Genomic DNA, 22,658 nt, shown 5'->3' with positions numbered 1-22,658 from the left:
ACGTCGGAGCACAGTAGCATCCAGATAGATCCTTAAACAACACGTTACAGCGGATGCCTGTGTAATAAATATATACATCAAACATCTCAGTAGAAACGTGTGGAACAGACGTCCCTTGTTGACAACACACACACACAGGCCGAGTGTGTCCCAGTGCCCGATCAAGTGTGACGGGGTAGTTTAAACCGGGGTGTCCCCATGGGATTGTTGCACAAAGAGGAAGTGTGTCCCCCCGGGGTGGCAGTTGTGAGGGCACGTTGTATTCACTTGTTCATGGAGTTAATATGTCCCCTTTGGCGATTGTGTTTACCAATTACCTGTTACATTTCACGGTTTGTTTACCCTTTACCCTTACCACACATGCAAACAGACGAATACTTTGAAACACTTTTCTCTAAAAATCCTGAACAGTAAACGATATAAACTGCCGGGCAAAAGAAAGTGTACAGTTGAAAATTGGATTTGACCGAAAATTCAAAACTTTATTAAAATGTTACCAGGCTGAAAACGGTCGCCGAAACACTGCAAACATATGGTCCTAAACTATAATGCCCCTCTCAAACACATCACCATCGAATAATCCTTTTTTTTGTTTCGTTTCAGCCATCATCCGACATGGGTGTATACCTTCTTTTGCCCAGCAGTGTATATGAATTTAGCATATTATTGAAGCACGATTTTCATACCTTTTGGATGTCATAGTGTCCTATATTTAACGGTGAATAGTACACAATTCACTCTATCAGTAAGAACGCAGAATGATATATTTTTTGGATATATATCCTCAGAATTTTTCAAATTCGTTTTCGGAATAACCACACAAGTCCTTTTATTAACGATGTTTATGAGCAAATGTATTATATATTATTCGAACGGATTTTGAATAAACCCTTTCTTCTTTATGACAATGGCCTTCTGTTTGCCTGCACGAAAGTGGATTCTTTTGTTACAACATATACAAGTCCACCCATGAAGCCTAGTCAGTACCATGTCCCTCAACAAAAGAGTCGTCTTCCGTCCAGCGGGGAATAAGTGGATATCAACGCCGTGGCTATAACGACCTCAGCCATGCGGTAAATTACGTGTTAAACTCTCCTTTGGAGGAAGGTTGTGTTTATATATATTCATGAAAAAATGTCACTCGGATTTAAACGGGATGTTCGTTTATCATAAACAAGCACCCTGTTGTTATTTCTTTTGTTCAAATCTGTAGGCCACAGTTGACTTCAGTTGTTGAGGTTATAAAGGCACCACTGTTGCGATTGCCAAGCTAAACTGGGACTGGCTTGGTTGTATTTCTATTCGTTTAAGTTCAAGATATCCGTTTAATGATATCTGACGGCATTTCCACTCAGAGCAGAACGCTATAATCAGTTGCCGAAATAATACTTCACACACATGTGCTGTATCGTGATACTTAGTTGCCGACATGATACTACACACACAAGGGCTGTATCGTGATACTCAGTTGACGACATAATACTTCACACACATGTGCTGTATCGTGATACTCAGTTGACGACATAGTACTTCACTCACAAGGGCTGTATCGTAATACTCAGTTGACGACATAGTACTTCACACACATGTGCTGTATCGTGATACTCAGTTGACGACATAGTACTTCACTCACAAGGGCTGTATCGTGATACTCAGTTGCCGACATAGTACTTCACACACATGTGCTGTATCGTGATACTCAGTTGCCGACATAGTACTTCACACACATGTGCTGTATCGTGATACTCAGTTGCCGACATAGTACTTCACTCACAAGGGCTGTATCGTGATACTCAGTTGCCGACATAGTACTTCACTCACAAGGGCTGTATCGTGATACTCAGTTGACGACATAGTACTTCACTCACAAGGGCTGTATCGTGATACTCAGTTGCCGACATAGTACTTCACACACATGTGCTGTATCGTGATACTCAGTTGCCGACATAGTACTTCACACACATGTGCTGTATCGTGATACTCAGTTGCCGACATAGTACTTCACATACAAGGGCTGTATCGTGATACTCAGTTGCCGACATAGTACTTCACTCACAAGGGCTGTATCGTGATACTCAGTTGCCGACATAGTACTTCACATACAAGGGCTGTATCGTGATACTCAGTTGCCGACATAGTACTTCACATACAAGGGCTGTATCGTGATACTCAGTTGCCGACATAGTACTTCACTCACAAGGGCTGTATCGTGATACTCAGTTGCCGACATAGTACTTCACATACAAGGGCTGTATCGTGATACTCATATGCCGACATAGTACTTCACATACAAGGGCTGTATCGTGATACTTAGTTTGCCGACCTTGTATTTCGTGACCTTTGAGACAACTTTGATGTAATAGTCAACCATATACCCAGGCTCAGGTTTGTTAGATTTCATGATTTCATAGAGTTGTGGTTTTGTAGCCCTTGAATAAAGGTCATATTCCTCCGTTGCAGCTAAGCCACCACATCTCCTTTAAGGCGATTAGACGTCGGGGCCTTGCTGTCTGGGTCTTGCATACTGTGATTGTCTATGATTGATTGGTGCATTGACAATGTTAATGAGGGACTTGGTAGGCAAAGCAGCGACCAATTTATTTTTCACCCACTCAAGAAATACTTTGCCGTTCGTTTCTGTGTGGTAGTCCCCGTTGTCCATGGCCTTCACTCGAATGACGAGGTCACAGCCTGGGGGAAAACCTTGACCAGCACAGCCAACGTGGACAACGATTAAGTCTTTCACCTTTTCCTAGTGGTAACTTTCTCCCAGACTCCTTACAATCCCCACCGGGTACCCATTGACTGCTGGCTGTGTGAGAGGCATTAACCCACGTCTCATCTGGGAAAACAGGCTCATATCCTTCTTGACGTTTCAGCTTCACGGTTCGCAGATAGTGATTTCGGAGACGAAGGATGTCAGATCGTTCACATAACACAGCCCCATTCTAACCAGTTATCCTTTTGTATCTGTACCCAAATGTATGCAAAAGTTGACAGCTTGTATTTTGTAACAATTAAATCATGTTCAGTTTCAGGGTATTTCTTTCAGAGTCTTAGTGACATGTCCAAAATACGACCACCTTAGAAGAAAATACATTGATCCGCCTTGTTATGTACATCCCACTCTACAAAAAATTACAACGATCATGTCAACAACTGATAAAGACACTCTAAAAAATCTGTCCATGTTCATTTATCATGCTATGTTAATTAGAATATGACCTGTTAAAGGGATCTGTAACCACTCCCGAAAACAGAATTGTACTATGGGCCTGAGGCCTTTCAGTATGGAATAAAACTTACCCTATCCTATCCTACTTATTTTCTAAATGCAGTTTAACAACTGCACGTCAGACTTGACTTTTCTGAAAACTGTCTAAGTTATCAACCCCACCTGCTGTGCCTGATTGCTAGTCCCGTCGGCGGACATTTATTCAGCTTGTTAGGAGACACATCAAGATCTTTAGAAGATAGTTTCAAGTATTTATTAACGACATAAAATGGTTTTCCTCTTTCTGCTTCACATTGAAAGAAACCATACACCTTATAAATCAACTGTTTCAGATCAGCTGAGTAGCGTAATGACGTTGGCTATGTAGCACTTGCAGTACGTTTTTGCGCTGTTCCTTTTACCGTTGTTCCCCCTCCGTTCAAGATGTGCACTTGTACACGTAACAACATGATAGTTTCTTAAACAACTTTTTCCAATGATGGGAATAAAAATAACAAACAGCAGATATTGTTGGGTACAGGGTATTAAATGTCGTGTACCGTTGAGATATTTAATAAACTATTCCCGATTTTGATTTATTTTTCAATTTATGGTTCTCATTTGGAGCCAAATGGCCCCTTTGTACGTATTGACATTAATGCGGATACTTTAGTCCATACCTTATCAGTAATGAAGGCCACATTAGCAGGGGTATTGTCTTTATTGCATTCCACACTGCCAGATTTGAAACATTCAGCTATAGGACCTCTTAATGATAGCATGGCTATAAAACTGGTATTGCCAATACGACAATCACGTCATGTTTTAGAGATGAGTCGGACACTGTTCATGCGTTATGTGTAAAGATGAAAAATGAAAAAAACTAGCATTGTCTCATCACCTGTATTATTGTATATGCCTAGGATAGAAAATCAAATTGTTCGTCGCGTTTGAGTGCAGGGTGTTGGACTTAGTCGTTTTTTCGACCAAAAATGAAAAATCGTCGTACGGGTCTTCGACTTTGCACGACGCTTCTTTAGGTCACCTGACCGACCGTAACCAAAGATTTTTCGATTTGGAGCATGTGTTAGGGTTAGCATTTATGACCCATAGCCCCGCCCACAGAGGTCATTTCGGGTCAAGCACGGTGAAAACGTGGCCTCAGGGTCAAGGTCTACCCGCATGCAAAGTTTCAATGCCCTGCGACATCTTTCACATCCTGCACGTTTGAGTGCAGGGTGTTGTTGGAAAGTCTAAACAGTGTTATCTTCAACGGGCGAGTAATACAATTAAATCCCTTATCCCTTTACAATTGTAATGCAGTTCTTTTACCAACGTCCGCGAATATACTTAGTGATCTTGTGCTCGTAGGATAATTACAGCATCGTTGGAGCATCTCGACGTTTAAAGAAAACAAAATATTTTGTTTCAGTAGATTTTAATCTGTTTATTTCAATTACATTCTTTTCTTGAAATTCAAGGTCAAAGTGAGACTAAGGTGTGTCCACTTCCCGACTACATCCAAACATTCAAGCAACAAAGGCTTATCAACAATTCAAACAGTGAGTGAGTGAGTGAGATGGGTTTAACGCCGTTTTAAGAGTATTCCAGTTATATCGCGGCGCGTCAGCTTAATGTGGGAGGAAAGCCCGAAGTGATGCAGGTCTCAGACGTTGACCACTTCGGTGAAACCCACGGGTATGGTGCTGACAAACCTAGAAACATAATCGGGGCGAACCGGGAATCGAACCCACAATCATAGGTGCTCAAGGGACGCAACTCTTCACAGTGAATCGCGGCACCTTAGACGACTGGGCCAAATCCAAGCAATCTCAAATCGAATACGTTCAAGACAAATTATATCAGGCAGTTTGAGAAACATTACTGAAGAAGAAAGGACTTGTGGTTCCCCAGCAAGTTTTGATGAGGTTCGTCTAATTTACTGAAAATCAATGATATCCCTAGTATGTGGCGCTGACACTTTAAACGTTTATCATAATTTTATTCAACACATTGAATAAGTTACCTGCATTTACCTCTTGTCATAATAAGATAATTGAACTAAATTATTCTTGCGGAAACATATTTTTAAGCTATATCAGTTCTTGTACCATCGTTGGTGGTTTATGAAAAAATAGTGAGTAAGTTGGGGTTAACGCCGCTTTTAACAGTAGTCCAGTTATATCACGGCGTGTCAGCCCGAAGTGATGCAGGTCTCGGATGTTTACCACTTCGGTGAAAGCCACGAGCACGGGTATGGTGCTGACAAACCTAGAAACATCATCGGGGCGAACCGGGATTCGAACCCACAATGAAAGGTTTCTGGCGTGCCCAAGGGACGCAACTCTGAACAGCGAATAGTGGCGCCTTAGACGACTGGGCCAATCGTGCCCCCTTATTGAGAAATAACGATATTGAAATAGTGTTGATCAGCATGTGTCACTGCGTAAGTTGGATAATCATTAACTGCTAGATTAATCTATATCAAATATTTGATTTAGAAGACTAACAACGTGACGTTTTGGCGACTTGAATCCCACCTGCTTGGACTGCCAGTTTTCAAGGGCCCAGCTCCCCTTTAAACGGCACATTTGGCTCAGTAGAACATGATCCTAATGTCTGGCTATGGTGTGTTCGATCCAGTCGAGGTACGAACTGAGCTTCGTGTACAGCCCTGGGTATTCCGCTTTGCCACAGTTGTAGCCAGTAGAGACGACAGCTCCCTCGTGCCACTCGTTGTCATAGTAACACGCCAGTGGTCCACCGGAATCACCCTGAGAAAAAAAGAAAAAGGTGCGTTATTGACAGGTCAACCATGCCAACCAATGAGATGTTGACAGTGTCGTTGGTTGGTTGGTTGGTTGGTTGGTTGGTTGTTTTACGCCGCACTCAGCAATATTCCAGCTATATGACGGCGATCTGTAAATAATCGAGTCTGGACCAGATACTCCAGTGATTGATATCATGAGCATCGATCCACGCAATTGGGATCGATGACATGACAGTGTCGTAACTGCGTTAGGGCGTCAAGGGGGGGGGGGCGGGGGGGGAAGGGGGTGCCTACAAAAGTTGCCTAAACGTATTGCCGTTCCGTGTCGTCGTGTTCATTTAATCCATGACTGTGCAACCCGCCTGGTCAGGGGAGTTTCTCAAGGTCTAACGTTACTAACACTCATAGATATTCATGAACAATATCTACCATGAATTCTTGTTTGTGTCGTGATCGGAAAACTACCGGAGTGAATGAGTTGGGTTTAACGCCGCTTTTAACAGTATTCCAGTAATATTACGGCGTGTCAGCTTAATGTGGGAGGAAAGCCCGAAGTGATGCAGGTCTCAGACGTTTACCACTTCGGTGAAACCCACGAGCACGGGTTTTGTGCTGACAAAACCTAGAAACATAATGGGGGCGAACCTGGATTCGAACCCACAATCATAGGTTTCTGGCGTGCCCAAGGGACGCAACTTTGCACAGCGAATCGCGCCGCCTTAGACGACTGGGCCATCCGTGCCCCGAAACTATCATAACCTATTAACCGATTAAAGATCTCTATTGACCAAATATCCTGTAAATGTCATCACTCTATTGAATTCCTGCATGTTTGTGCCAACTAGGTGGTTTTCCGTCTCCCTCGTATTAAAGCTATTTAAAGGTTGAGTTTGTTATACTTTTCTGAGGTTTTGGGGATGTATTTCTACCTTATAACAAAAGATACACGTTCACCTGGTTGATAATGGGTACCCTATGGAATGGGTAGCGGTGGCAATCATATTTCCCATGGAGTTGAGAATGAAATATGAATGAAATTTGAACATAGATTCGTTATCTCTAATAATAACATGTTATGTTTATAAACGGTACTATACTTTATTTACGTTGTTTGTGATATAACTAAACTGTTCAAGGCAGCGTTAAACCCAATTCATTCACTCACTCACCCACTGTATTTCATAGCCACTTTACGATATTGATATTTAACTGTTACTTTCTCACCAAACAAGCATCCCGACCTCCTGAGGGGCTGCCAGCACAGATGACAGAGTCTTCCTCTGGGGCGTAGAAAGCTTTGTCTGGGTCATCGTCTGGTACGGCAGCATATCCCCGACTACACCGGTCCTGCTCAATGACTGTGATGTTCACCCTCAGAGGAATGTACATGCTCCAACCGAGGGGCCCTGTAAAGGTGGATGTTTTGTACGTATTAATTGTACAGTATACAATGAAAACATTATAACAATCAACAGACTTCACTCAACCAGCCGTATACTACCGGTAGAATTTAAGAAAACAAGTTGCTTTCATTCCAGTCGTCTCAAACTCGAACTCAACGGATGTCGGGAACATTAACGTGGCAGACCCTGTATCGTGGGTGTAGTGTTCACTTTGTGATTTGGGTCACACATACACACACATACACAGTAGTACACCTCCCAATCTTAGCGTGATTCCCTCTCCGAAAGGTCGGTGATTTGATCCCCGGCCGCGTCATACCAAATACGTTAACATATTATACTTGTTGTTACCCTGCCTTGTGCACAACATTAAGGGGCTAAAACAAAGACTGGTCGGCTCGGAGTCAGTATACTGTGTCTAAGTGGATTATCCATGTTAAACTGCGGCATGGTATCTCAGTGGGCTAGCACTATAAAACAAGCATCCGGAAACCCCATTTCACCTCACCACTTAAGCTCTAGAATTGTCAAGATTGTCCGGGTTTTAAACCGAACAGATTTCTTTCCTTGCCTAAATTTTGCCGCCAGACTGTGACTTCCGTTTCAGGTTTGTTTACGCCTCCTCCCATTGTGCGTTTCGGATATCCTTGAAAGCACATCTGTCGCACAAAAGCAGGGATTCTCTCCAGTTCACAACATTAGTCCCCAGAATAAAGTCATTTTTAAGGTTTAATAAAATCATTCTCCAAAGTGACCTTAGTTCAGAGCTAAAGTAAGGGATGAGGTGAGAAGGGGGCGGGTATGGAATAGGGGTGGGATGATGGTGGGATTAAGAAATATTTATTAAACAGGATCTAATGTCTAAAAGAGAGAATACCTTTTCTTACAGTACCGCTAAAACTTTCACGGATATGGTCAGGAATGGAATATAACAAATGTTATGTTTGGGATAACACTTTCTTAGTAAAGTACAGATTCTAGTAGTTTTAGCGGTAGTGTCACATACGGGATTCGAACCCACACTGCCAGAGTCGGCAGGACACAAAGTCAGCGATCTTACCCACTCAGCCACCGAGGCTTCCATGAAAAAAGGAAAGTCCGACAACTGGTAGTCTAGATCACGTTGTCTGTCATCTTCCCGTGGCAAGAGAGTTAACTGACTTTTAAAGTCCAGTTTCCACCCCTGGCGAACTAGGCTGGAATTCCTGGGCTCGATCGTAGCGCCACCAGTTGCTATTACGAGTTATGTCCCTTCTAAGCCTCTCCTATGGACCAATCAGATTCCCCTCTCGTATCACTTGCATTTGCGTCAAACAAAATGCCTAGTCAAGATGATCTGATCTATAATTAATATCTCTATTGTGTAATCAATATCTACATCGCGAAGCGCATTAAATAATGTGAGCACCTTGATTAAAAACATTGGTGGTGCACATGCTTTACAAATCCTGCAATCGACCAAAATCAGGGTGACAGTTTATGACCCGGATTTCGACTTCATTGCGCGAATTTGATTGGACTATGCATAGACTCGTTAGTTCAGCTAACTCCATAATACCAGCCTAGTTCGGCAAGGGTGGAAACTTGACACTGGACAATTATAGTCAGTTAACTCTCTTGCCTCGGGGTGATGTTACCTTGTGTACCCCTCTGACACGTGTTAATTGGCACGGCGCCCATGGCCGAAAGCTATGAACACACAATGTAGGGCTGGGACGGGTAACTCGGGTACTCGGGTCGGATGGGTACTGAGTAGGACCCGGGTACCCACAGGACTACCCTGACCCGTGGTTAGTCATGTGATATTTTGTTTAATGGTTAAAACTCGATGGTTACAGTACAAGTCACTAATGTTCGCATTTCTTTCTGACTAAGTACCATTGCTTCTGACCTTTATAGGTTTAAGTAAAAATAACACTTCAGTCAACTTCAGTGTATGCATTATCAGATAGTTTTATACGTGTATCTAAATACATTTTACCAGGGCTACGCTCAAACTATTTCCAATCGGACATTTTGTACCAAACTCTTGCTACCTTTTGCTAGGGTCGGGTAATAGCGGGGTGGGTACCCGGGTAGTAAATTTGGACTCGTCCCAGCCCTAACACAATGGCCATGGGATATATTTCAAACATTGTGATATGGCGTTACTAACTGTATGCTATCTGCCCCCAGCCAGCCACCGACACATTGGCCCCAACCTCTGAGCACCTCCCCTCCGTGTCCAGAGCGATGGGTTGGACGTGGGTGGAGAGGACGGCCGGACGTTTCAACTTCAGGAGGGTCAGATCTTGCAGGAGAGGGCGGGCTGAAAAGATAACAGAACCTGTTATCTGTAGTCGCCATTTTGTTTCCTTACAATCGTGACATCATGGAACGGAAGTCTAAATCTCATTTACAAAGAATAGATGAAGAGTGTGAAGATGGTTTGAGGGGTGGTTGTACCCCATGAGCTTTCTTGACTTGTATAGACAAATGGAAAGACGACGGGTTCACGACATTAAGATCTTAAAACATTTGTACATGATGTGTGATATAATTAATCTGGTCAATGAAATTATATCAACATTACAGTTACTGCTGCAGTCATTGTCAAGTTGCACAAATACTATATTTTTTTCCACACAGATTTGTAATTTTAGGTCAAATCTAAGTTGAAAGTTTATACTGTGACCGCCTCCGTGGTCTAGTGGTAGAGCGTCCGCACGGAGAGGGGGAGGTCCGGGGTTCGATCCCCGACCGCGTCATACCAAAAGACGTTAAAAGATGGTACTTGTTGTTACCCTGTCTGGCGCTCGGCATGAAGGGGCTAAAACAAGGACTGGTTGGCTCGGAGTCAGTATACTGTGTCTGAGTGGGGCATTCATGTTAAACTGTATCTCAGTGAGCTAGCACTATAAATCGGCATCAGTCCGGACTAGTACAAGCAGCCACACAAACACACACACATGTACATGCGTGTCGCTATATAAGTGCAATAATCTTGGACGCGACGTTAAACCCCATTTCACCTCACCTCACCTCACCTCACCTCACCTCACCTCACCTCACCGTATACCGCATTTTGCCCGACAGTGTATGACAGGCATACAGACCTGTGTAGTTTTTACAGACCGCCCTCATATAGCTGGAATATTGCTGACTGCGGCGTAAAACAACAAACAACAACAAAACAACAGACCTGTGTAGTTCTGGTGCCGGAAGACTTTCCGTATCCTCATCCGTTGTTCCGTCCCCTCGTTCTTGTACTGGTTGTGTTCGCCAATCATGACGATCCAGTTGCTCTTCTTCTGCAGTCCGTCCCATTCTTCTCCACTGTCAATGTAGGAGATGCAAAATGTCAAGAAATGCCCAGCACATACAACGAACCTGAATTGAGGGGGTGGCTCTACCACTAGACCACGGAGGCGGTCACAGAGAAAAAAACAGATGCATCTATTCATCTGGGGCGTGACAACAGCCCAAATAGTCCATCTAAATTTCGTTAAACTAATTTAAGATATCAGAAAAAACAATAATTTTTTTCATGGGATCCGAAAGAAGTGGCTGCTTATTATAAACCGCCACCCAAAAGAGAGTATACACTTGACAATCGTATGTTTATCATCGGATAATTATTTCTTGTTTGTGTAGCGAAGCAAAATGAAGTACATTTTGTAGTAAATGTAAATTTCACACAGGGAAAAGCATGTTATATTTATTTTTTGGTGGTTTGAAATGAAAAGACGTTTGGGATTATCTGCCCTTAAGAATAAAAATGGCGGAAAGAAAACGACGTCACCGCTTCGTTTCCGTGGTTTCAAAAAATAGTTTCAAGAGTAATTATAGAAGACTGGTCCCACAACGCAACATTTGTTTCATTTTCAGCCACTATCGAACACAGGTGTACACTTTCATTCACCGTGGTTTAGTTTCGTCAGTATTTGACAAGTTATATACAGAAAAAGTGCGCGAAACAGCGCGATGATAACGTTCTTATCAATCGATGCTATACAAACACGTGACTGTTACCTGTCTCTCAGATACGGAATTGGGGCGGTCGGGTAGCCTAGTGGTTAAAGCGTTCGCTCGTCACGCCGAAGACCCGGGTTCAATTCCCGATATGGATACAATGTGTGAAGCCCATTTCTGGTGTCCCCCGCCGTGATATTGCTAAAAGCGGCGTGAAACCACACTCACTCACTCACTCACTCAATGAGTGTTTGTAATGTTTCATGTTTCACTTACTCGAAGCAATGCCCCGCGGTGAGTACCCACTGCGGCCTGATGAGGGTGCCTGTGCACAGGTGTCTCTGACGGGTCTTGTTGGTGAACGGGTGGTCCGGCTTGAAGTGGAGGGACACAAGGAACGGCCACTGCCCAGGCTCCAGGGGGGTGCCGCCCACCACGCCCTCCGCCACGCGCCCTAGGACTGCTGGAGGAAGAGAAACAGTATTGCGACAGTACAAATAGATATTTAAACATGAGACTTGTTTCTCAGGAAACCTCAACAATCTGTCTTGACATTACTGAAGTAAAACATGATTATATTATTGGATTATTGGATCCCATCTATCCCATTTTAATATTTTTGACCCAGAATAGTGTTTCTCATCAGAAGATTTTTTTGACAGTCAAGCAAGCATAGTTTATACACGAAACTAGTAGTAATATCTTTATTTAATATTTTTTGTTTAACGCCGCACTCAGCAATATTCTAGCTATATGACGGCGGTCTGTAAATAATTGAGTCCTGACCAGACAATCCAGTGATTGACATCATGAGCATCAGGAACGATGACATGCATCAACCAGCAAAGCGACCACCCGATCCCGTTAGTCGCCCTAGGTGCATGTCATCGTATCCCAGTTGCGAGGATCGATGTTCATGATGTCAATCACTGGATTATCCCGTCCTGACTCGATTATTTACAGACCGCCGTCATATAGTTGGAATATTCCGGCGTTAAAGGATAAACAAACATTCATCCACTGATCGCGAATCTCGAATGATACAAAGTACCTTTTATGACTGCTTCAACAACTTAATTCAACTGATCGTGATACGAGGATATTAAAATGTTGCATATCAACAAAATTAGACACAGCTTGAGACTATTCCTATGTTCTCTGCATTGAAAATAATGAATGAGGAAATGTTGTTTACCGCCGCTTTGAATATTATTCAGTTACGTAACGTCAAATGCCTTAAGGTACGTTCCTATATTTCTTTCGGTAAGTATATTTCGGGCGCCGTATAACTAGTAACACATACATTGGTCAAACAATACCTCTTCTAGCTGCGTTAACCGTACCTGTATGCTTCTCACTATATAGGGGGCACGGGTGGCCCAGTCGTCTAAGGCGCCGCGGATTTGCGTCCCTTGGGCACGCCAGAAACCTATGATTGTGGGTTCGAATCCCGGTTCGCCCCGATTATGTTTCTAGGTTTGTCAGCACCATACCCATGCTCGTGGGTTTCACCGAAGTGGTAAACGTCTGAGACCTGAAACACTTCGGGCTTTCCTCCCACATTAAGCTGACACGCCGTGATATAACTGGAACAGTGTTAAAAGCGGCGTTAAACCCAACTCACTCACTCTAAAACATATAAACGATTTTGATATTGCCTTGTCGCTAAGGACTGTTCCACCGTGTTGTCCAAATAGATTCTCGATCCATTTCGGCATCCCATTTTAAACGGTCAAGGTTAGCGTTCGATCCCCGGCCGCGTCATACGAAAAAGACGTTAACCGATGGTACTTGTTGTAAACCTGTCTGGCGCTCGGCATTTGGGGGCTAAAACAAGGACTGGTTGGCTCGGAGTCAGTATACTGTGTCTGAGTTGGGTATTCATGTTAAACTGCGGCATGGTATCTCAGTGTGCTAACACTATAAATCGGCATCAGTACGGACTAGTACAAGCAGCCACACACGTCGCTATATAAGTGCAATAACCTTGGACGCGACGTAAACCCCATTACACCTCAACTGTTATATTTTAGATCGTGCAATAATATATTTACTTATCGTATTGGTAACTAAACCGGAAAAGATTTGCATCCGCAATTGCACTCAGCGATGGCATCCATAGCCTATCGATTCCAACCCAAGTACATAGCATGTTGCATGGACTAAAATATAAGTACATATATTTGAAGGCAAGTGTTTAGGATTAGGAAGGGATGACGATTCATGAACATTACAGGAGGGTTCTCCGAATGTTCCGAATCGGGAATCAGTTAGGGAGACACCGTGGGTACAGCCCGCAGCTCTGCGTAGCGACACGCCAATATCAAAATCGTTTATAAGGAGCAGCACAAAGTTACGACCCGTGAAGATCCGGGGTAGAATATGTCTTCAGCAATCCATGCTTGTCGTAAGAGTCGACTAACGGGATCGGGTGGTCTGGCTCCCTGACCCAGTGACCTGGTTGATGCATGCCATCGTATCCCAATGAGTGGATCGATGCTCATGATGTAAATCACTGGATTGTCTGGTCTAGACTCGATTGTTTACAGACCGTCATGATATAGCTGCAATATTGCTGTGTGCGGCATAAAACAACAACATCAACAAAAATATGTTACTACTTCTACACCGCTTCGGGATACAAATATGCGCATATATTAACCATACATGTAATTCAGTAGTAAATAGCACACTTCCATCTGGACTTATTATTCTTTTTTGAAGTACAGGTTACAGAACATGTAGGAGACAAGTGACTTTGTTCGAATTACGTCTCTGTTCACAAAGCAGCGAATGGATACCCGGTAGGATAAGACGGCCATGTGAATGAAAAAAAATTGTGACGCTTAGCAAATATGCATACTCCGAAAGAAGCTGAGAATTTGAATTAACACTCATTCGATTATAGGCTTCTAATGTACGCACCCAGCATGGTTAGCGCGGGGATACCACACAATAAACTAATAATTATTATAATACTTACCAACTCCGAGGCACACAACGAACAGCGAATGAAATGCTGCCATCGTTTCTAAAGTACACCGATTTGTGTAGTTTTAAAATCAGTGTCAATAAATTTCAGAAGTATATTCAACGATTATTCTCAAACAGTACAGTTGTCTCCCTTCCCTAAAAAGTGATTTGCTAATATCGAAGGCCAAACGAATCTTTCTGTGTGTCTGTGACCTTGCGACAAAGTTGCTCAGTAATTCTATTATCGATTTCACTATTGTAATATTATTTTAATACTGATCATATTAAAACTAATAGGACCGGATTACAGCACGGCGTTTTACATATGAGACTTCCAAGTGAAATCCAAGCAATTTTCACTCTGAATCAAAGCTCTTTGATTTCTTCAAAAACGTTTCGCACGTAGACCTATCCATATAGAATTATATTTGTTATTTCAATTAAGAAATACATGAGACAAGCATAATATTCTTTTGACCAACATTTAAAGGACTCCTGTGAGATTATTCAGGCCGACCCAGCTCTCTATCGCCACCCCCATCCTTCCTCCTGGGGATGTGGCTTCCTGACCCAGTTGTCATGGTGTCACGTACATTGTAGATCTAGGATCCGGTGTATCCGGTACTCGAACATCGTGGTCACTGGTCACTTGTGTGACATCGCCATGTTTGTTTATGTCTTCATCGTCGTCGTCGTCGTCGTCGTGGTCATGGACGTCGTCTTCGTCATCGTAGTAGTAGTAGTAGTAGAAGAAGTAGTAGTAGTGACATGACAAACCCGGGTAATTCGAAGTAAAATGGTTTCTTTTTGTTCTTGTCTTCGTCGTCGTCGTCGTCGTAGTAGTAGTAGTAGTAGTAGTAGTAGTAGTAGTAGTAGTAGTAGTAGTAGTAGTAGTAGTAGAAGTAGTAGTAGTAGTAGTAACATGACAAACCCGGATACGTAAAATGGTTTCTTGTTGCATTGTTTGTTTGTTTGTGTGTTTGTTTGTTTGTTTGTTTGATGTCAAACGCCAGCGTCCAACTCAGCAATATTCCTGCTATATGAGGGCGGTCTGTAAATAATCGAATCTGGACCAGACAATCACGTCATTGCCGTCATGAGCATCGATCCACGCAATTGGGATACGAGGACATGCATCAACCAAGTCAGCGATCCTGACCACCCGATCCCGTGAGTCGCCTCTTATGACAAGCATAGTCCCCTTTTACGGCAAGCAAGGATTGCTGAACAGCTATTCTAGCCCGGATCTTCACGGGACTAATATCAGGAATTCCACGGGGGTCGTCATATGATAATTGAAAACGCAGACTCTACTGTTGTGCTTTTACTGCGTCCTTCGAAACATTGTACGAATGTTTTCTGTTTCCTTTTTTAATATCCATATGTTTCCGTAAGAGATTGAAATGTGCCTATTCGGCCACAATTACAATTGAAGAGCTTAGAGATAAAAGGAGCCAAAATGCACTTTAGCCCTTTTTACATATTATTGCATATTATTGCATAAATAACATCTATGAGTTCTTGTCTACCTGTAGAAAAGATATTGTATGTTTTCATTGATGCGTTTTTTTTAAATATAGCCACTTAAAATTCTATAAAAGTGCCTAAGTCAAGTTTCAAAAGGGCCAAAGTCACTTTGTTAGATTTTGACCCTTTTAGCTCTCATTTCTGTGTGTGGTTGAGACTGGTTGTCTGAGAGAGATCTGTAAGTTTGGAACCTTATTATCATATTTCAACTATTTAAAAAAAGTTGGCATTAGTTTAAATCATTTAAAAGTACTTCAATAGCATGTATTTGTACTTTCAGTAGTAGTTTATCAATCTCACTTGTATTATAATATTATGTGTTTTCATCACTTTTCTCACAACAGACTCCACATGACATTGGCCCTTATGGCTCTAAGCTCTTCAATGAGTTTAGCATGACGTCACGGGAGAGTAAGCGCTTCGCGGAATGTATGACGTCATAGAAGGGCGACGTCATCTCACCCTCGACACAAGTCCGCCGTTGTAGCCGGGAGAAGGCGTGTCTCCCTCGGCGCTGCCGTCATGGGCGTGAAGTCGTCGAAAGTGAAGAGGCCCACGCCCAATACTTCTGAGGTTCATGGACTTAAAACCGATGTCACTCAAGGCGATGAGATATGTTCCACGATGGCAAATAATCGAGGATCAAATCTATGTGACAGCAATATTGTTGGTGAGGTCCGCACGTCCACCCCGCCCTCCCCCAGGACGACAGAGAACCATGCATCTGATGCTCCTAGAGACAGCAGGAGATGTCACCGAGAAACGCAAAGTCATACCCAGCGCCCGAAGGCGGCCAAGGGGGTCAGAACCATCCGCAACAGGGACGCCGTGACGGAGATCTGCATCCCCGGCAGTGTGGACGACACCGCGTGGGACAAAGTTTTAGTGGTAATTTGTTCAATATGGGAGTCGATCAGTTAGAATATGAACTGTAGAGCAAAAGAAAGTACCGGAATCTAAGTGCGAGCTTGTCGGATTAACGGGTCTAAATAGCACTGATATATTCGGTTCCTATCATTAGTGTCGGATAAAGCCGATCGTCGGATTAACGAGTGTCGGATTTACGTACTTGGCTGTATACATCCATGTTTGATGGTGACTAAAATGGTCATTCGATGGTGATGTATTTGATATGGGTACATAGTTGTGTTTTGGGCCATAAGTTTGCAATGTTTCGGCGACTGTTTTCAGCCTAGTAACGTTTTGATAACGTATGTAATTTGTAAATCCAATTTTCAGGTGTATATTTTTTTGCGCAGCAGTTGATGCCAAAACATCGTTTTTACCCTTGTGATTTCACTGCCGCTTCATTTACCCTTAAATCAATATGCACCTCCGGTTCCTACTTGTCAGCAAGACGTACAGAATAACTATAAATCCGTATACTAGTATATATCCTAATGTACGATCTTCCAATCCCCGGGATGCGGGGTGTCGATCACAAGACCAGAGGGCCCCCTAATCTTTTTGGTCTTCCTTCTTATCGGAAAACCGACATAATTTCCCCTTGACCATTGCACGTGACCATCCCCATCCAGATAAACATTCCCTCTTTATGAATTACCCCATTTCCTACAATTTCCTTACTGGACAATGAGGAGGTGGTCGTTCCGGTCAATCACCTATCCAAGTCCACCATCTAGCCAAAGTCCACCCAACTCACTTATCCAAGTCCACTATATCGAGTCATTGTCCACCTGACTTACTTATCCAAGTTCACTATTTTGAGTCAAAGTCCACCCAACTCACCCAGCCAAGTACATGATTGCGAGTCATCGTCCACCCGTCTTACCCAGCCAAGTCCATTAGCTAATCAAGATCTACCCAACTCAACCATCCGACTCCACTCTATCGAGTCATTGTCCATCCGAGTGATCCATCTATCTAGTCATTGTTCATCTGACTCACCCAGCCAAGTCCACTATCTATTCCAAGTCCACCGAAGCTACTAATGGTATACTTGCTAAACGAATGGACCCGCGAAGATCCGGGCAAGAATAGGTCTTCAGCAACCCATGCTTGCTGTAAGAGGCGACTATGCTTTTCGTAAGAGTCGACTAACGCGATCGGGTGGTCAGACTCGCTGACTGGGTTGATGCATATCATCGTATCCCAACTGCGTGGATCGATGTTCAAGATGTCAATCAGTGGATTGTCTTGTCCGGACTCGATTATTTACAGACCGCCGTCAATTAGCCGAAACATTTCTAAGTGTGGCGTTAAACAACAAACAAACTAAACAAATGACCAAGGCACCAGGATGCGAATACGCCGCCATTATATTTATAAATCAGCAGAAAGCTCATTTTAAGAAGCGTCCAGACGAATGTTTTTCGATGGGCGTTTTCATATATGTTTCCTAATATTTCAATACCCGCAGGTATTCTGGTTTTCTTAAAAAACGTAAGTAACAACATGGTTTGAAATCAGCTTTGGTCAAAGACTTGCTCGGCGTTCGTCAGTGAATTGCCATTACATGCCGTTGTTAACCTGACACCTACAATTATTTAGTTACTGTGGGAAACAGAAAGTAAACTGCCGGGCAAAAGTAAGTATACCTTTGAAAAGTCACACTTCACTCTGCTCATTATTGTGTACTGTGTAAATGCGACCCCATGTTCCTTTAGACGCCACGAGCATGTCTCCTTATGAGGTACTCATTGATACGATGCATACAATATCGGCTATGATACCCGTATCAAATATCCCCAGCGAATAGCCGTTTCTTGTTTGTTTCATTTACAGCTATCATCAAACATGGGTGTATACTTTCTTTTGCCTGGCCGCTTAGTCAGTTATACGATCAATTTCAAAAATGTTTAATGAAGTCATTAAAATTTTCTCCAGATTAGGATTCAAATTAGACCCCTTATCCTTTTTAATCCCCCAGGAACTGAAGAGAAAGTTAACCCTGCGGGAATCTGAGTGCAAGACGCTGGGTAAGGCTGTGGATGAAACTATCCATTAGAGGGAGTTGGGTAAAAAGTCCTCTTCAAAAGCAAAGAAGAAGAAAAACAGGGTATGTCTCTTTATGTGGCTTATATTTAAATGTTCTTGTTCATTCATATTATATTTTTTAACTTTGAACGAGGAAGCTAATTCAACATGTTGTTTTAGTCGTTTTGAGATGTTACATCCCCTGTGGTTCTCGGTCATTTTGATTTTAAAAAAATAATAATATTATTATATTTTTTTATTTTTAACTTTGAACGAGGAAGCTAATTCAACGTGTTGTTTTAGTCGTTTTGAGATGTAAAATCCCCTGTGGTTCTCGGTCATTTTGATTAAAAAAAAATAATAATATTATTATTTTATTTTTTTTAACTTTGAACGAGGAAGCTAATTAAACGTGTTGTTTTAGTCGTTTTGAGATGTTACATCCCCTGTGGTTCTCGGTCATTTTGGTTGTAAACAACAATATTTTACAAAGTAGACACAATTTATGGACAACAACTTCTTTAATACTGTAAATGCGACGTTTCGGTATGGATCCTTATACCGTTGTCAAGCAAGACTGAATGAGGAACATCGTACAGAATATATATATAGTGGTGGGGGATTAACAGATGAGGAATAACAGTATCAACAATAGCATACATGAGTGGGAGAACATGGGTTAGTAATGACAACAGAGGGAAAATACTGTCACGATATGATGGACAGAGAACACATAGGCGGAAGCCAATGGGACATGAAGCCAATTAAACAGGATAAGTTTGTATAGGTTTAGTGATTATTGCCCCTTTTGTTGTAATTACGTACTCAGACATACCACTTTCCTTGACGTGTCACTTTTTTTGTATACAAATTAAGTTCCACAGAGCTATATCGCATTCCTTACAGTGTTAAATGGAGAGATAGGCCTTGCCAAATTTGTTCGTGTTCTTTTTACGATCTATTTGACCAATCTATTCTTTGGCAATATCCCTGTTGGGACTCCCCCTTTTCGCGAAAGGCGTGATGCAGGATACCTCAAATCAGTTCAATAATGTTAAATATCATAATTGCAGATCAAAAACTTTGATGTCGTTGAAGGCCGCGATGTCTGCTACTCTTCGAAACATACTCGCCCTCCCGCAATGCACTATTCCGGATGTTCGGCCATCAAGGCGCAGGGCAGCCAACACAAAATGCTGGTTCAGGGAAGGAGCCTCGAGCCTGAAGGCCTTCTGCCAGGAACAGTGGTTGAGATGGACAGCACGGGCCGCAAGAGGCAAGAGGCTGAGGCTCTCCGGTCCTGGATGGAGAGGATGAGAGCACGAGATTTGACCCGGAATTTGACCCCAGTCGCACCATAGTTCACAGTTATCAACAGAATTGTTTATTATGTTTTTAGTATGTGGATTTCTGTGAATGAGTTGAATGTGTTGAATGTAAGGAATCATAGTTTAAATTTAAAGACAGAGCCCGATTATTACATATTAAATATGTTATTGGGAAATACTCATGGAGTAAATAACTTTATATGATCAGGTTTTATCTTTCTCACAGATGGTGCTGATGATTGTACATCTATTCCCTGGAAGTGGTAGCCAGAGAGGGTACATGGGATTATGAAAGTCAAGTCGTAACTATATGTTAGTCTTTCTCCCAGACCCTAGAGTATACATTTATAAAGTAATGCAACTAAAATCTGGAATGATTTGGCAAGTCTAGATTGCATTAACTTAAGCAGTGTTCTGGGCTCCATTTGGATCTGATTTCATATTTTGTAGTATAGTTTTTAACAGCATAACAACTTTATTTCTGGGACTATTTGTTAGTGTGCTATATATACTACTCCGCCTTTTCTGTCCGACATCCACTGGTCGCTAACACACTAATTAGAGTGTCTCACAGTCCCTTAGTCTGTCTTACAGACCCTGATACAAATATAAATCAAATACTGCCCATGCAAGTCTAATGTTTGGCAAGTCTAGATTACTGCAGTATCAGGAAATGAAGAGAATCACTGGGCTCCCTTTTTATTATATTTTTATTAAGATAACTGCGCAACTGTTTTTTCTGTACGATATGTTCGTTTCAGAGACTAGATGTTAGTCTCACAGTCCCTTAACCATGTTAGTTTCCCTTCCACACAGCCCTCACTCTAATGCTACAGCTCTAAATGAAGCAAGTCTAGATTCTCCACCGGTAATGACTCTACCATCTCTCTAGGGCGCCTGTTCAATTAAAAAATAGCTGCTTGTTTCTATCAAAATTACATATTTTCATAGACTAAACCTTAGTGGAATACATTAATGTAAAAGCGGAGCAGTAGACACAGCAATGTGATTTTGCAGCCATTAATTTCTGTCATTTATTTGAATATGGAAGAGGGGCTATGTCCAACGGTCTGGTGCTGCTTTTTGTGTACAAAGGAACTACTAATTTTAGTTCGTTATAACCGTAATTCGTTATAGGCATATATACAGCATAACTACAGCATGTAGTCGGGACTAAAAGGTTAGTTCGTTATATCCGTTAGTTTGTTATAAGCGTGTTCGTTATAACCGTAGTTTACTGTATATGACATTGTCCATGTGTAATTAAGGTAGCCGTCATCTACATGTACATCATAAACTGATAATTGACCCAAGCTTCAAACTTGACACAGTCCTCTAATCAACACTAAAAGAGTACTAGACCCGGGTTTGATTTGGTACGTCCATTTGCTATTCGTGTTGTGTGTGTGGATTGTGTATGGAGGCTAGATATTTTTGGCAGCTGCAAAACCACATATTTTTTAATTGAAACTATTAGTTAAAACATTTTTTTATGTAAAACAAATTCTTGCATCAGTGTATTTATTTCTGCCGGTAAAACGTTGTTTGAATTTATATTTGCTATTACTGGCAATTCTCCCTGAATCTAGTCCTAGTAAATGTTGGGTGCTGAACTGGGTCAAGTTAAAAGACGCGTGGTATATGTTACTTTTATCACTCATGTATGTATGTGTCTGTTTTATAGAACGAATATATGCCACATATATAATATCATGATAAGGATTAAACTCAAAATGACGATGACATTACCGACGGTGTTCGGTATCACTTTTAGTTCACCCGACGTGATCCTGGACACATCTAAGTATACTGCAACTTTTGCAACCTTGAAACCCCTGGTCCGAGCAATGATGTGCAAACAAACTTCCAGTCAGCGTTTAAACATTGCAACCATAGCAACCATATTTCATTTACTGGTGTATCGTTTTGATAATTAGGGAGCCATGTCCGAGTGTATGACGTCACATTTTTATGTGGCAGTATACATAGTGTACGTTTATTATGTAAGAGCCAACTAACGGGATCGGGTGGTCAGATTCGCTGACTTGGTTGATGCATGTCATCGTATCGCAATTGCGTGGATCGATGTTCATGATGTCAGTCACTGGATTGTCTGGACCAGACTCGAGTATTTATATACCGCCGTCATGTAGCTGAAGTATTGTTAAGTGCGGCGTCAAAGAACAAACAAACAAACAAACAAATATTGACGATTTGTTAGAGGCGACTGATTGAAGCGCTCGTAAAATGTAAAGTAGCGGTGGTTCAAGATTATTCAATTGAGGTTTTGTTTTTCGACACTGGGATCGACCACGTTGTTCGAGAAGGTACTGAAAGGCTGAATGTACCCTTAACGCGAGACGAGGGCGATTGGACGCATTTTATATCTACCTGTCCAGTGTTGACTGGATATCTACCTGCAATTACCGATTTTTCCTCTCGCTTCCAATACTGTTTCCTGGATTCAAGAACGGAGCACGTACCCCATTCGACTGACAAAATCTGGCTATCCGTGACAGCACAGACTTATGTAATAGGGCCTGTTAGTTGTTGTA

At 42.2% G+C, this 22,658-nt stretch overlaps 1 protein-coding gene across 1 annotated transcript; it reads right to left on the bottom strand.

The window, feature by feature from the left end:
- Positions 1 to 4,656: 4,656 nt before the first annotated feature.
- LOC139468710 (trypsin-like) lies at positions 4,657 to 14,420 on the bottom strand. Its single transcript, XM_071250831.1, has 6 exons — positions 14,322 to 14,420; positions 11,615 to 11,801; positions 10,569 to 10,702; positions 9,543 to 9,695; positions 7,209 to 7,390; positions 4,657 to 5,988 (listed from the first exon to the last, which is right to left on the bottom strand). The coding sequence occupies exons 1-6, from the start codon at positions 14,362 to 14,364 to the stop codon at positions 5,827 to 5,829; spliced, it is 861 nt and encodes a 286-aa protein (XP_071106932.1). The 5' UTR covers positions 14,365 to 14,420; the 3' UTR covers positions 4,657 to 5,826.
- Between the last annotated feature and the right edge of the window lie 8,238 nt (positions 14,421 to 22,658).

The sequence above is a fragment of the Haliotis cracherodii genome, unplaced genomic scaffold (genome assembly GCF_022045235.1).
Source record: "Haliotis cracherodii isolate W230 unplaced genomic scaffold, xgHalCrac1.p SCAF_2, whole genome shotgun sequence".
Taxonomy (NCBI): domain Eukaryota; kingdom Metazoa; phylum Mollusca; class Gastropoda; order Lepetellida; family Haliotidae; genus Haliotis; species Haliotis cracherodii.
Note: the sequence above shows the minus strand (reverse complement) of the source record. Positions and strands in the feature narration are given on the sequence as shown.

Coding starts and splice junctions, on each gene's coding strand:
- LOC139468710 (XM_071250831.1), bottom strand. CDS start 14,364: ATGGCAGCATTTCATTCGCTGTTCGTTGTGTGCCTCGGAGTTG. Junction 11,802..14,321: donor CGTTGTGTGCCTCGGAGTTG/GTAAGTATTATA, acceptor CTCTTCCTCCAG/CAGTCCTAGGGCGCGTGGCG. Junction 7,391..9,542: donor CTGGGGGCAGATAGCATACA/GTTAGTAACGCC, acceptor CCACCTTTACAG/GGCCCCTCGGTTGGAGCATG.